Consider the following 14820-nt stretch of genomic DNA (forward strand, 5'->3'; position numbering starts at 1 on the left):
AATATGTCTTAATGGTTACCTAGGCGACAAAGGAGGTGGATATCCTTTGACCCCCCATGTTGTGTGGGGTCAAAGTTGACTTTGAAGCGCCCTCCTAGGCGTGCAATCTCTCCTTGTAGAATGTGAGGAATTTCATCCTGGTCCCATTCCTCGACACGGCGACGTTTTGGCGGTGGACTTGGCGCCCTGGCAACAAATAAAGGGAATAAATCAAGCGAACTGTTTACTTTAGGCACTTCATACTGACGGGACTTTATGCTTTTTGTTTTCATTTTTTTGCTTCATGAAAAGAAAATTTTTTACAAGACTTAAATTCAATGTGACAATAAACAGTTCATAAATGATAACAACAATTAACAGTACCACGACAACTTAAAGCATAAGGCCAATGTGGCTGTAGAACTGAAATGAGTTTTAGTTTATTATTTTAACAAGAGGCCCATTTGGGCCTTAGCGGTCACCTGAGTTATATCATAGGTACTGGTAGCTTTATTTTATTGTTTCGATGTGATGTGGAAATCAGCATGTAAACTAAGTGAAATACAATACTTGTCATGTCATCAAAGGGTAAGAATTTGAAAATATTGGTAAATTTTCCCTTCGGGGCTCTAGCCCCTGGGGATGGGGCAGGAATTCCAATTTTGCAATGTAATACCCTCATTCACCAAAGATGATTCTGACTAAGTTTGAGTAATTTTCTGCTGAAAATGGATAAAATATACCCAAAAGTGTTATTTCCCTATATAAACTATAGTAAACTTTACCCCCACCCTAAGGGGGAACGGATGGCTTGGGGTCCTGAAATTGACAATTTAAATAAAACTCCTGATGATCTTTCTATCCATGCACTGAAATAGACTGTAGTACCTCTGAGTCTGGAAAAGAAGGTTTTTGAAATATTGGTTAATTTTCCCTCATCTACCCAGGAGGATTCTGACCAAGTTTGAAAAAATTCCATCCACTGGTTCTTGAGAATAAGTTGAAAATGTAAAAAGTTTACGCACGTCACACGACGCACGACGGATGTCAACGGACGGAAAGCGATTAGAATAGGTCACCTGAGCTTTGCTCAAGTGACCTAAAAAGCGACCAAAAGCAGTCACACATCATTACTACCTGATTGGACTGCCATGTAATGCTGAAACAGCCGGACCAAATGTCCGCTGTAAAGAGTGGTTCAACATCGGTGACGTCATGTGTGCAGCCACGGCGTCCAGTAATGGCTGACACATGTGAGTGGTTGTCGTGGTTACCTTGGTGACAGTAACATCTGCATTAGATGGAGCCTGGAACATATATTTGTGTTATATAAAATCACTATAAGAAGGTTCTATGACAATAGCGAAAAAATGGAAAAGTTGTAATAACTGCAATTTTAGACAAAATGAATCACCATTTAAAAGCACAGACTTGGAAAACTGAAATCAGTAAACTCGAATTTTGAAAGTTGCTCATTTGATTGTTTAAGTTAAGACTAAATGTTTCTTACCAATTCCCCAGTTTTGTCCTGAAATAGACAGAAAAACATTGATAATTTACATATCTCAGACAAGATGTTTACTTCGGAGTATTGAACTAGATGGTCCATTTTCACAAAATAAATACTTTAATGAGAACTATAAACACAACGTTTTCATGAATTCAAAAATTATTTTTAATGAATAAAATCCTGTTGAATTTAAACCTGACTGAAGCCCCTTACCCCCCATTTACAACCAAAAGTCTAAATCAAGTGTGCTTCACTAAGTCTTTGTACATCATTTTGGAATTTATAATCAATTTAGAAATTTATATATTTCTCAAATTTACAATGCAGGACTTCCAGGTGTGAGTTAGTGGTGGACATCAAACTCATCCGTTTAAGAGAGGACCTACAAAAGTTGACCTTGAAAGGACCTTCACTTACCCATTCAAGCTCCAGTTTCAGCAGCACCTGTTCACATTTGAGAAGTGTTTTCCATGGCAACCTGTCCAAAAATTATGTTTATAGGAAATGTGGTGCAGGGTTAATTATATAAGCTACAAGTACCTCAAACTCACTACAAAGCAAATAATTATATCTCATGTGTGAAGAAAAAACATTGGTCGTTTCTTGGAATCATCACAGGAGCTCATTAAGTTGCCCAGAGGGCCTGTTTTTCCATTCTTGATATTAAAGGAATCATGAGACAAAATCTTTTCATTTAAAAGTTATGCTGCAAATATGTCTGCATGGAGGGACTAAAACTCAAAGCTAATCCTGGACACATGAGGATGTTTGTGGCTTCAAGCCTCAAAAGCCCAGCTAGTCCGAATTATTCTGGCGTTTTATAGACTTTTTTATATCGGTCTGTCGTCGATTAACGTCAGAACTCCGGCCCTCTATATTATGCGGGAAATAAGCGACCCGCGCCTGGGTCGCACTTCAAACTGATATTTTAGAAACAAGTTGTCACTTTCACACACATGTCGCACATGGATCGAAAGATTTATTCTTTATGCACAAGATGAACATAAATAACATGCCTCAAACAACCAATACAATCACTAAAAACATATTTTTTCAAACTTACTCTGTTTTACTCTAGTTTTTTGAAAGCCCCGCCTTCTAATGCCACGTGACTAAAATCTCGCCGACCTACGTCATAACGTTGGGAAATAACTTCAGTAACGTGAGATCTCATCAAGTCATGTGACATTGCTCATGCCCTAATTTCCATTAAAAACATGGGTTGGTATAGAAAACGTTGGAAAATACTGTTCGTAATGATCTTTGAAACATATTATTGATACTACCTAGTGCATAAAGAATAGGGTTAGGGTTAGGGTTAATCCATGTGCGACATGTGTGTGAAATTGACGATTTGTTTCTAAAATATCAGTTTGAAGTGCGACCCGGACGCAGGTCGCTTCTTTCCCACATATCATAGAGGGCCGTAACTATATGGTGATAAGATCTGAACTGTTCATTAGTTATAACTAAGTCCTGAGTCTCCTGGAGTAAATCATGAACTGTTTCCATGTTATAACTAAGTCCTGAGTCCCCTGGAGTAAATCATGAACTGTTTCCATGTTATAACTAAGTCCCGAGTCCCCTGTAGTAAATCATGAACTGTTTCCATGTTATGACTAAGTCCTGAGTCCCCTGGAGTAAATCATGAACTTTGTCCATGTTATAACTAAGTCCTGAGTCCCCTGGAGTAATGAACTGTTTCCATGTTATGACCAAATGTTAAGGCTGGACCCTGGTGTTAATCTTGGTTGCATTAGTGTACCAAAATCGTCATGCTTAGCAATTTTATATATAGTGATAAGGTGAGGACCTGGGTCGTTTTCCTGTTACAACACAGGGATCAAGTCCTTCAGGGCAGAGACCGAGCCCCAAAGGTCAGTGTGTTCTTTCATGCAAAGCGATTGAATATATATGTTTAAAGGGAGAAGATCTTAACTTTTTCTGTGTTGTGACAGAGGGACCCAATCTCCAGGAGTGAGGCCAGAGACACAGGGACCCAGTCTCCAGTAATGAGGCCAGAGGCCCAGGGACCCAGTCTCCAGTAGGGAGAGACACAGGAACCTAGGCTCCAGTAGTGAGGCCAGAAACACAGGGACCCAGTTTCCAGTAATGAGGCCAGAGACACAGGGCCCCAGTCTCCAGTAATGATGATTGAATATATATGTTTAAAGGGAGAAGATCTTAACTTTTTCAGTGTTGTGACAGAGGGACCCAATCTCCAGGAGTGAGGCCAGAGACACAGGAACCCAGATACCAGTAATGAGGCCAGAGTCACAGGGACCCAGTCTCCACTAATGATTTCAGAGACACAGGAACCTAGTCTCCAGTAGTGAGGCCAGAAACACAGGGACCCAGTCTCCACTTATGATTTCAGAGACACAGGGACCCAGTCTCCAGAAATAAGGCAAGAGACACAGGGACCCAGTCTCCAGTAGTGAGGTCAGAGACACAGGGACCCAGTCTCCACTAATGAGGCCAGAGACACAGGGACCCAGTCTCTAGTAATGAGGCCAGAGACACAGAACCCAGTCTCCAGAAGTGAGGCCAGAGACACAGGGACCCAGTCTCCAGTACTGAGGCCAGAGACACAGGGACCCAGTCTCCAGTAGTGAGGCCAGAGACACAGGGACCCAGTCTCCAGTAGTGAGGCCAGAGACACAGGGACCCAGTCTCCAGTAGTGAGGCCAGAGACACAGGGACCCAGTCTCCAGTAGTGAGGCCAGAGACACAGGGACCCAGTCTCCAGTAGTGAGGCCAGAGACACAGGGACCCAGTCTCCAGTAGTGAGGCCAGAGACACAGGGACCCAGTCTCCAGTAGTGAGGCCAGAGACACAGGGACCCAGTCTCCAGTAGTGAGGCCAGAGACACAGGGACCCAGTCTCCAGTAGGGAGGCCAGAGACACAGGAACCCAGTCTCCAGTAGTGAAGCCAGAGACACAGGGACCCAGTCACCAGTAATGAGGCCAGAGACACAGGGACCCAGTCTCCAGTAATGAGCCCAGATACACAGGGACCCAGTCTCCAGTAATGAGGCCAGAGGCACAGGGACCCAGTCTCCAGTAATGATTTCAGAGACACAGGGACCCAGTCTCCAGTAATGATTTCAGAGACACAGGGACCCAGTCTCCAGTAATGAGGCCAGAGACACAGGGACCCAGTCTCCAGTAATGAGGCCAGAGACACAGGGACCCAGTCTCCAGTAATGAGGCCAGAGACACAGGGACCCAGTCTCCAGTAATGAGGCCAGAGACACAGGGACCCAGTCTCCAGTAATGAGGCCAGAGACACAGGGACCCAGTCTCCAGTAATGAGGCCAGAGACACAGGGACCCAGTCTCCAGTAATGAGGCCAGAGACACAGGGACCCAGTCTCCAGTAATGAGGCCAGAGACACAGGGACCCAGTCTCCAGTAATGAGGCCAGAGACACAGGGACCCAGTCTCCAGTAATGAGGCCAGAGACACAGGGACCCAGTCTCCAGTAATGAGGCCAGAGACACAGGGACCCAGTCTCCAGTAATGAGGCCAGAGACACAGGGACCCAGTCTCCAGTAATGAGGCCAGAGACACAGGGACCCAGTCTCCAGTAATGAGGCCAGAGACACAGGGACCCAGTCTCCAGTAATGAGGCCAGAGACACAGGGACCCAGTCTCCAGTAATGAGGCCAGAGACACAGGGACCCAGTCTCCAGTAATGAGGCCAGAGACACAGGGACCCAGTCTCCAGTAATGAGGCCAGAGACACAGGGACCCAGTCTCCAGTAATGAGGCCAGAGACACAGGGACCCAGTCTCCAGTAATGAGGCCAGAGACACAGGGACCCAGTCTCCAGTAATGAGGCCAGAGACACAGGGACCCAGTCTCCAGTAATGAGGCCAGAGACACAGGGACCCAGTCTCCAGTAATGAGGCCAGAGACACAGGGACCCAGTCTCCAGTAATGAGGCCAGAGACACAGGGACCCAGTCTCCAGTAATGAGGCCAGAGACACAGGGACCCAGTCTCCAGTAATGATTTCAGAGACACAGGGACCCAGTCTCCAGTAATGAGGCCAGAGACACAGGGACCCAGTCTCCAGTAATGAGGCCAGAGACACAGGGACCCAGTCTCCAGTAATGAGGCCAGAGACACAGGGACCCAGTCTCCAGTAATGAGGCCAGAGACACAGGGACCCAGTCTCCAGTAATGAGGCCAGAGACACAGGGACCCAGTCTCCAGTAATGAGGCCAGAGACACAGGGACCCAGTCTCCAGTAATGAGGCCAGAGACACAGGGACCCAGTCTCCAGTAATGAGGCCAGAGACACAGGGACCCAGTCTCCAGTAATGAGGCCAGAGACACAGGGACCCAGTCTCCAGTAATGAGGCCAGAGACACAGGGACCCAGTCTCCAGTAATGAGGCCAGAGACACAGGGACCCAGTCTCCAGTAATGAGGCCAGAGACACAGGGACCCAGTCTCCAGTAATGAGGCCAGAGACACAGGGACCCAGTCTCCAGTAATGAGGCCAGAGACACAGGGACCCAGTCTCCAGTAATGAGGCCAGAGACACAGGGACCCAGTCTCCAGTAATGAGGCCAGAGACACAGGGACCCAGTCTCCAGTAATGAGGCCAGAGACACAGGGACCCAGTCTCCAGTAATGAGGCCAGAGACACAGGGACCCAGTCTCCAGTAATGAGGCCAGAGACACAGGGACCCAGTCTCCAGTAATGAGGCCAGAGACACAGGGACCCAGTCTCCAGTAATGAGGCCAGAGACACAGGGACCCAGTCTCCAGTAATGAGGCCAGAGACACAGGGACCCAGTCTCCAGTAATGAGGCCAGAGACACAGGGACCCAGTCTCCAGTAATGAGGCCAGAGACACAGGGACCCAGTCTCCAGTAATGAGGCCAGAGACACAGGGACCCAGTCTCCAGTAATGAGTCCAGAGACACAGGGACCCAGTCTCCAGTAATGAGGCCAGAGACACAGGGACCCAGTCTCCAGTAATGAGGCCAGAGACACAGGGACCCAGTCTCCAGTAATGAGGCCAGAGACACAGGGACCCAGTCTCCAGTAATGAGGCCAGAGACACAGGGACCCAGTCTCCAGTAATGAGGCCAGAGACACAGGGACCCAGTCTCCAGTAATGAGGCCAGAGACACAGGGACCCAGTCTCCAGTAATGAGGCCAGAGACACAGGAACCCAGTCTCCAGTAGTGAAGCCAGAGACACAGGGACCCAGTCTCCAGTAATGAGGCCAGAGACACAGGGACCCAGTCTCCAGTAGTTAGGCCAGAGACACAGAGACCCATTCTCCAGTAATGAGGCCAGAGACACAGGAACCCAGTCTCCAGTAGTGAAGCCAGAGACACAGGGACCCAGTCTCCAGTAATGAGGCCAGAGACACAGGGACCCAGTCTCCAGTAATGAGGCCAGACATCAGGGCAGTTATGATAGCATGATTTTGTTGATCTCTTCATGCCAAGTGATAGATATGGGATGGGGATCTCAACTATTTCAAAGCAATAACCCAGGGTGAGACTGGACACTGGAACACATCCTGGTAGCATATATTTATCTCTTTACACTCAACAAGTGTTATATGATTGTTTTGTTCTTGGTAATAAGTCCCCAATGGGTAAACACGTTACCCATTCCCCCAACTGCATGTTGTATCAGAGTGCTTTTTGATCAGATTTTTGACAGCTGACTCGGCACATTGTGGCATAGTGAGTTGTTTTCAGCAGTTTAGTCGACACTTATCATTTATGTTTTTTGCTTGACAAAAGAATTATGTTTTTGAAAAGTCGCAAAACAAGTTCTCAATTCCTGTTTGTGTTCAAAAACAAACTTCACATTTATGAGTGAAAATTTATTTCATCTTCAACTTTTTTTTAAATAACAATGTTGACATGTTGAAGGTTTCACTCCAAACTGTTCAATAGTTTTTATTTCAAATACAAATATGTAACACTGACTTCAAGAAGGAAAATCAATACTTTCACATTGGGCTCTCCCGAAATAACACATGTACACAATTTAAGGTCTTATGTAACACAACTTGGATCCGGAAGTCAAACCCAAACCTAGCAGGACATCAAAGTGTAAAACCTGTCAAACACTCTGGACCTCACAGATTTTGATGAATAAGTGCAGGCTGTCATGGTTTTAAGGACAATTTTTCCCAATGCACTAAAACTACACTTGCTCTCCAAGATTGATAGACAAACTTATTGCTTAATAAAGCCACACCAGGAGAAATAACCCCAGGGACAAATCAGAGAATTACTGGATTCAAGTTTACTTGAACAAATCACCTTTTTGATGGATCTGTCAAAATTTCTAGTAGGTTCTTCATCTTGTGGATTTCTCTTACTCTGTCTGGAAATACAGGAAAAAGAGAAATTTACCAGAAATATCCCAAAAAAATGCCAATGGCACTTGTATCTGTCATTTACAAAAATTAAGAGGAGTGAACATTGATTCAGTTTACTACAAAAAAGTATTAAATGTGTGTTAAACATACTGCAGATATCCGGAAATGTAAAAAAAAAAATGAGTGAGGCTATTTAATTCTAATTATTTGATTGCCCTTCATAACCAGCCATCTACATGATAAAATATCACTCAACTAGGTCTATGTATATTAAAAAGAAATTATTTGAAGTATGGAACATATCAGAAGTGTTACCTAGAATGAGGGCCTAGGTTATTGGCTTGAAAAATACTTCCTAGAGCCCCCACAACACCAATGTACAGGGCAATGACAATTCAACAATCTGAGAGCCCTCTACCCTAGTAAGCTACAGGATCAGACCTTAGGAATCTGTAGAAGAAGTTGACCATCACACAAGCTCAAAGACACTAATATATTGACTTAAAACACAGGAGAAACATCAATGAAATATCTTCCATTACATACCAATATTATTACTGTGGGATACAACCCTCTGACTCTTATCTGACATTAAATCTTGAGCCCTTAGGTATCATTCCTCACAGTATACCTCTGACTGTCATTGACTGTCCCTTACCTTCATCCTTATCAGCAGACTGTCGGTTCATCATTCGCCGGTTAATTCTCCTCAATGGCTCTATATACTTGGACAGCTGGTTTAACTTGTCTAGGTATGCCTGGTCCTCCTGTGATATTGGAGCCTGGCCAGTCCCAGCTGTAACAGCAAAGGGGTATAACTTCAGTCAAAGGGTAAAAACTCCAGTCAAAGGGGAATAACTCCAGCACAAGGGGAACAACTCCAGTCAAAGGGGAATAACTCCAGTCAAAGGGGAACAACTCCAGTCAAAGGGGCCCAACTCAAGTCAAAGGGGAATAACTCCAGTCAAAGGGGTATAACTCCTGTCACAGAGGGGCATGACTTGCATCATAATGTCATTATAATGGCACAAAAACCCTCATCACAAATACCAGTAAACAAAGCTTTTATTACAGACTTTTGAAAGTTTTTTAATCAACATTTTAAATAATTTGGTTCTTAGTCTGATCAAATAAATAATTGTTACATTTTACTTTCCTATGTCATTACATAGGAGAGCACGTTTCTATGATAAAATATACTGCTTACAACTCCTACTATAGGTATAGGTACAATAAATCTGGTTATACTGGACACTATTCCAACTGCTCAAGTTTACCTAGCTGCACAAATTGTTTTCAGTAAAATGGTAAGTAATCTTGTGAAAGACTAGTGTTCTTTAATGGAAGAATTCTGTATGTGTAATCTCCATCAGTTCCTGTATAATTTTTCTTTCTATAGAGGATCTTAACATTACACCTGTAAACTGCCTTGATCTAAGATAATTTGGTCTTGCTAACACAAAGAACAGATATAATGTTTAAATGTGTCAGAAATCCTTTACAAGTGTCAGCAGTATATACCATACCTGGAGTGTTGAGGTTTGTGTTACTGGGGGACAGGGCACTGAAGTTCCGGGAGGCAGGGGACGGGACGACATAGCCCTGGGGGGAAGGGGAGGTCATCATAGAGATGGGAGAGTGTGTCATCTGGGACCTGCAAAACAAGGGAGCATTTGTTATCTCATACAGTATAACAACAAGGGAGAATTTGTTATCTCATACAGTATAACAACAAGGGAACATTTGTTATCTCATACAGTATAATAACAAGGGAGCGACAGGGCACTGAAGTTCCGGGAGGCAGGGGACGGGACGACATAGCCCTGGGGGGCAGGGGAGGTCATCATAGAGATGGGAGAGTGTGCCATCTGGGACCTGCAAAACAAGGGAGCATTTGTTGTCTCATACAGTATAACAACAAGGGAACATTTATTATCTCATACAGTATAATAACAAGGGAGCGACAGGGCACTGAAGTTCCGGGAGGCAGGGGACGGGACGACATAGCCCTGGGGGGGAGGGGAGGTCATCATAGAGATGGGAGAGTGTGCCATCTGGGACCTGCAAAACAAGGGAGCATTTGTTGTCTCATACAGTATAACAACAAGGGAACATTTGTTATCTCGTACAGTATAACAACAAGGTAACATTTGTTATCTCGTACAGTATAACAACAAGGTAACATTTGTTATCTCGTACAGTATAACAACAAGCGAGCATTTGTTATCTCATACAGTATAATAACAAAGGAGCATTTGTTATCGCATATAGTATAACAAGGGAGCATTTGTTATCTCTGACAGTATAACAACAAGGGCGAATTTGTTATCTCATACAGTATAACAACAAGGAAGCATTTGTTATCTCATACAGTATAATAACAAAGGAGCATTTGTTATCGCATATAGTATAACAAGGGAGCATTTGTTATCTCTGACAGTATAACAACAAGGGGGCACTTGTTATCTCATACAGTATAACAACAAGGGAACATTTATTATCTCATACAGTATAATAACAAGGGAGCGACAGGGCACTGAAGTTCCGGGAGGCAGGGGACGGGACGACATAGCCCTGGGGGGAAGGGGAGGGCATCATAGAGATGGGAGAGTGTGTCATCTGGGACCTGCAAAACAAGGGAGCATTTGTTGTCTCATACAGTATAACAACAAGGGAACATTTGTTATCTCGTACAGTATAACAACAAGGTAACATTTGTTATCTCGTACAGTATAACAACAAGGTAACATTTGTTATCTCGTACAGTATAACAACATGGGAGCATTTGTTATCTCGTACAGTATAATCAACAACAAGGGAGGATTTGTTATCTCGCCCAGTATAATAACAAGGGAGCATTTGTTATCTCGTACATTATAACAACAAGGAAGCATTTGTTATCTCATACAGTATAATAACAAAGGAGCATTTGTTATCGCATATAGTATAACAAGGGAGCATTTGTTATCTCTGACAGTATGACAACAAGGGAGCATTTGTTATCTCATACAGTAAAACAACAAGGAAGCATTTGTTATCTCGTACAGTATAACAACAAGGTAACATTTGTTATCTCGTACAGTATAACAACAAGGGAACATTTGTTATCTCGTACAGTATAACAACAAGGTAACATTTGTTATCTCGTACAGTATAATCATCAAAGAAGCATTTGTTATCTCGCACAGTATAACAACAAGGAAGCATTTGTTATCTCATACAGTATAATAACAAAGGAGCATTTGTTATCGCATATAGTATAACAAGGGAGCATTTGTTATCTCTGACAGTATAACAACAAGCGACCATTTGTTATCTCATACAGTATAACAACAAGGGAGCATTTATTATCTCATACAGTATAACAACAAGGGAACATTTATTATCTCATACAGTATAATAACAAGGGAGCGACAGGGCACTGAAGTTCCGGGAGGCAGGGGACGGGACGACATAGCCCTGGGGGCAAGGGGAGGTCATCATAGAGATGGGAGAGTGTGTCAGCTGGGACCTGCAAAACAAGGGAGCATTTGTTGTCTCATACAGTATAACAACAAGGGAACATTTGTTATCTCATACAGTATAATAACAAGGGAGCGACAGGGCACTGAAGTTCCGGGAGGCAGGGGACGGGACGACATAGCCCTGGGGGGGAGGGGAGGTCATCATAGAGATGGGAGAGTGTGTCAGCTGGGACCTGCAAAACAAGGGAGCATTTGTTGTCTCATACAGTATAACAACAAGGGAACATTTATTATCTCATACAGTATAATAACAAGGGAGCGACAGGGCACTGAAGTTCCGGGAGGCAGGGGACGGGACGACATAGCCCTGGGGGGCAGGGGAGGTCATCATAGAGATGGGAGAGTGTGTCATCTGGGACCTGCAAAACAAGGGAGCATTTGTTGTCTCATACAGTAGAACAACAAGGGAGCATTTGTTATCTCATACAGTATAATAACAAGGGAGCGACAGGGCACTGAAGTTCCGGGAGGCAGGGGACGGGACGACATAGCCCTGGGGGGCAGGGGAGGTCATCATAGAGATGGGAGAGTGTGTCATCTGGGACCTGCAAAACAAGGGAGCATTTGTTGTCTCATACAGTATAACAACAAGGGAACATTTATTATCTCATACAGTATAATAACAAGGGAGCGACAGGGCACTGAAGTTCCGGGAGGCAGGGGACGGGACGACATAGCCCTGGGGGGAAGGGGAGGGCATCATAGAGATGGGAGAGTGTGTCATCTGGAACCTGCAAAACAAGGGAGCATTTGTTATCTCATACAGTATAACAACAATGGAGCATTTACTTTCTCGCATGAATTTCAAAAGAGTGTGCAACAATGTTAAATAAGTTTTGACATATAGTATAATAACAAGGGAACATTTATCATCTCACATTGACTTTTAATAGAGTGTGCAATAGTAACTGAAATTACAAGTTGCACTTAAGACATCTGCAGTATATCTGCTAGGGCTTCCCATACACCAAGTTTGAACTTTTCTTGACAATTGGTTTTCAAATTATTATTCCGAGAAGCAAAGTTCTAATTTTTGGAATTGATGACCTTGACCTCGGACGACCTAATCCTTAATCCATGATGGTCAATAGCAAATCCTGTACAAGACTTTTATAACTTAATCAGATCAGGTAGTTTGACAACTGTAAGTACAAAACAAGGCAGGGTATTAGAAGGCTATCATAATTCCCGCAGTGGTAAAAACCTATCTCAGGCTATATATAGGTCACAGTGACATACTTCTTGTACTACGCCAGCCAAGACATATATTTGCACATCACATCTTGTTATTCCAGGTGAAACAGTATAAGATATGCTCTTGACAACTTTTAAAAGGATAAGGTCAAAGGTCAACTTTTTGTACTTGAGACTCCTCCATCCCAGGATGTACTTGCACACTGAACCATGTTACTGCAGGTGTAATTGTATAGAAGATGTGCCCCGGAAAAACTGGTGACCTACGTATACTTTTTGTACATGACACTTCGCCATTCCAAGATGTATTAGCATACCAAATCTGGTTACTCCAGGTGAAATAGCATAAAAGATATGTCCTGGACAAACTTTTTGGATGGACAGATGGAGTGCTGGGAACCGGTGGGGGCTAATAAAAATTGTGCTTATTATATGCTGGATATTTTTTGCTGATTTTAATTCTCAAATGAATCTCTGAAACTCACATGCTATGAATAGTTTTTAGAGTCGAACATGAAAACTTCCACTTAGACAGAACCAGATAAAAGACAACAAACATTTGATGATGATGAGGACGTAACTGACCCAGACTGCTGTATAGGAGAGGGGACAGCAGAAACAGTGCTTGGTTGAGACATCATCTGCTGAGCCTGGGATGGCTGTCCGATGTTCTGTGAAAATACAACAGATAAAGATAACCAAACATAGACATTTCTCTCTGACCTGCTTATGGTTTATACCAAACGACATGTATGGCCCTTTCATATTCCCCCCCCCCCCGACACATTTTAACCTCGGAACACAATTTGAAGAAAAAGATGGACAAAGGCAGTAATCCCAATTACAAACTTATACTTGTTTCCCATTACAACTTGTATAAGAAATAATTCCAGAGTAATACAAGAGGCCTGAGGCCTAAGGCCGTAACAGTCACCTGGCTTAACTAAAAGTAGTCGTCACTGCTTAAATGTGAAGTGGGAATCAGCATTAAATTACTTATCAACCAAAAAATGTGAAAAGCTCTTCAAATAACCTAGGGGGGAAAATGTGAAAAACTCTTCAAATAACTGATGATGCTACTGAATGAGAAATTTAGTAGAAAGTCGAGCTCCTCAGCTAACCCTTTGGGTAGGTCAGGATCTAACTTTCTGATACTATTTAATTTCAATTTCATCTGAATTATTCCAACCAAGTTTGAATTATTTGTTGCTGAAAATGAACAAAATAAAGTCAAAAGTGTTACTTCCCTATATAGACTCTACACTGTAGTAAAGTTTACCACCTCCCAGAATAGATAGCCTCAGGGGTAACTAGAACTGTCATACGGAGGATAACTAATACCCCCAGGGGTAACTAGACCTGTCATACGGAGGATAACTAATACCCCCAGGGGTAACTAGACCTGTCATACGGAGGATAACTAATACCCCCAGGGGTAACTAGAACTGTCATACGGAGGATAACTAATACCCCCAGGGGTAACTAGAACTGTCATACGGAGGATAACTAATACCCCCAGGGGTAACTAGACCTGTCATACGGAGGATAACTAATACCCCCAGGGGTAACTAGACCTGTCATACGGAGGATAACTAATACCCCCAGGGGTAACTAGAACTGTCATACGGAGGATAACTAATACCCCCAGGGGGGTAACTAGAACTGTCCTCCAGAGGATAACTAATACCCCCGCGAATGCTGGTAGTTTATATCATTTAGTTACTTTGACCTGGGGTTTCAGGAAAAGCTATTTTGCATAATGGACCGAACTCCCTTAAAAAGTGTTTAAATCTAAAATTAAAATGCCAGTGCACAACTACTGGGTACATAATAAACCCATCATTCAAGTGAAGTTTCAACAAGTATGTTGCACAAAGGGGCATAACTCCACCAAAATGGGTCAAAATCCCAAATTAAAATGCCGGTGCACAATTACATAAGATACCAATCATTCATGCAAAGTTTCTACGAAATCCACCTGTTAGTTAAGGAGGAGTTTTCCTGACAAGTTACTGCGAACGACAGACAAACATCCAGACAGGGTGATTCCAGTATAACCCCCTAACTTTGTTACCGGGGTATAGTTACTGCGGACGACATCCAGACATCCAGACAGGGTGATTCCTAGTACATCTAAGTGTGGAGAAGATTCTAGTACATCTAAGTGTGGAGAAGATTCTAGTACAACAAAGTGTGGAAAAGATTCCAGTACATCTAAGTGTGGAGAAGATTCTAGTACATCTAAGTGTGGA

At 43.4% G+C, this 14820-nt stretch overlaps 1 protein-coding gene across 1 annotated transcript in view; it reads right to left on the minus strand.

The window, feature by feature from the left end:
• Positions 1 to 14812, minus strand: part of LOC110458793 (mediator of RNA polymerase II transcription subunit 15-like) — a gene marked incomplete at its 3' end in the record, with an annotated part of 26208 nt that extends 11396 nt beyond the window's left edge. Inside the window, exons 1-9 of the mRNA XM_021510701.1 lie at positions 14643 to 14812; positions 13154 to 13239; positions 9377 to 9504; positions 8509 to 8646; positions 7792 to 7855; positions 1907 to 1967; positions 1490 to 1507; positions 1117 to 1286; positions 20 to 186 (exon numbers count right to left, since the gene is read on the minus strand). Coding sequence (XP_021366376.1) covers positions 20 to 186; positions 1117 to 1286; positions 1490 to 1507; positions 1907 to 1967; positions 7792 to 7855; positions 8509 to 8646; positions 9377 to 9504; positions 13154 to 13209 — 802 coding nt within the window. The remainder of the gene's footprint in view (positions 1 to 19; positions 187 to 1116; positions 1287 to 1489; positions 1508 to 1906; positions 1968 to 7791; positions 7856 to 8508; positions 8647 to 9376; positions 9505 to 13153; positions 13240 to 14642) is intronic.
• Positions 14813 to 14820: the final 8 nt, after the last annotated feature.

The sequence above is a fragment of the Mizuhopecten yessoensis genome, unplaced genomic scaffold (assembly GCF_002113885.1).
Source record: "Mizuhopecten yessoensis strain PY_sf001 unplaced genomic scaffold, ASM211388v2 scaffold9795, whole genome shotgun sequence".
Taxonomy (NCBI): Eukaryota; Metazoa; Mollusca; class Bivalvia; order Pectinida; family Pectinidae; genus Mizuhopecten; species Mizuhopecten yessoensis.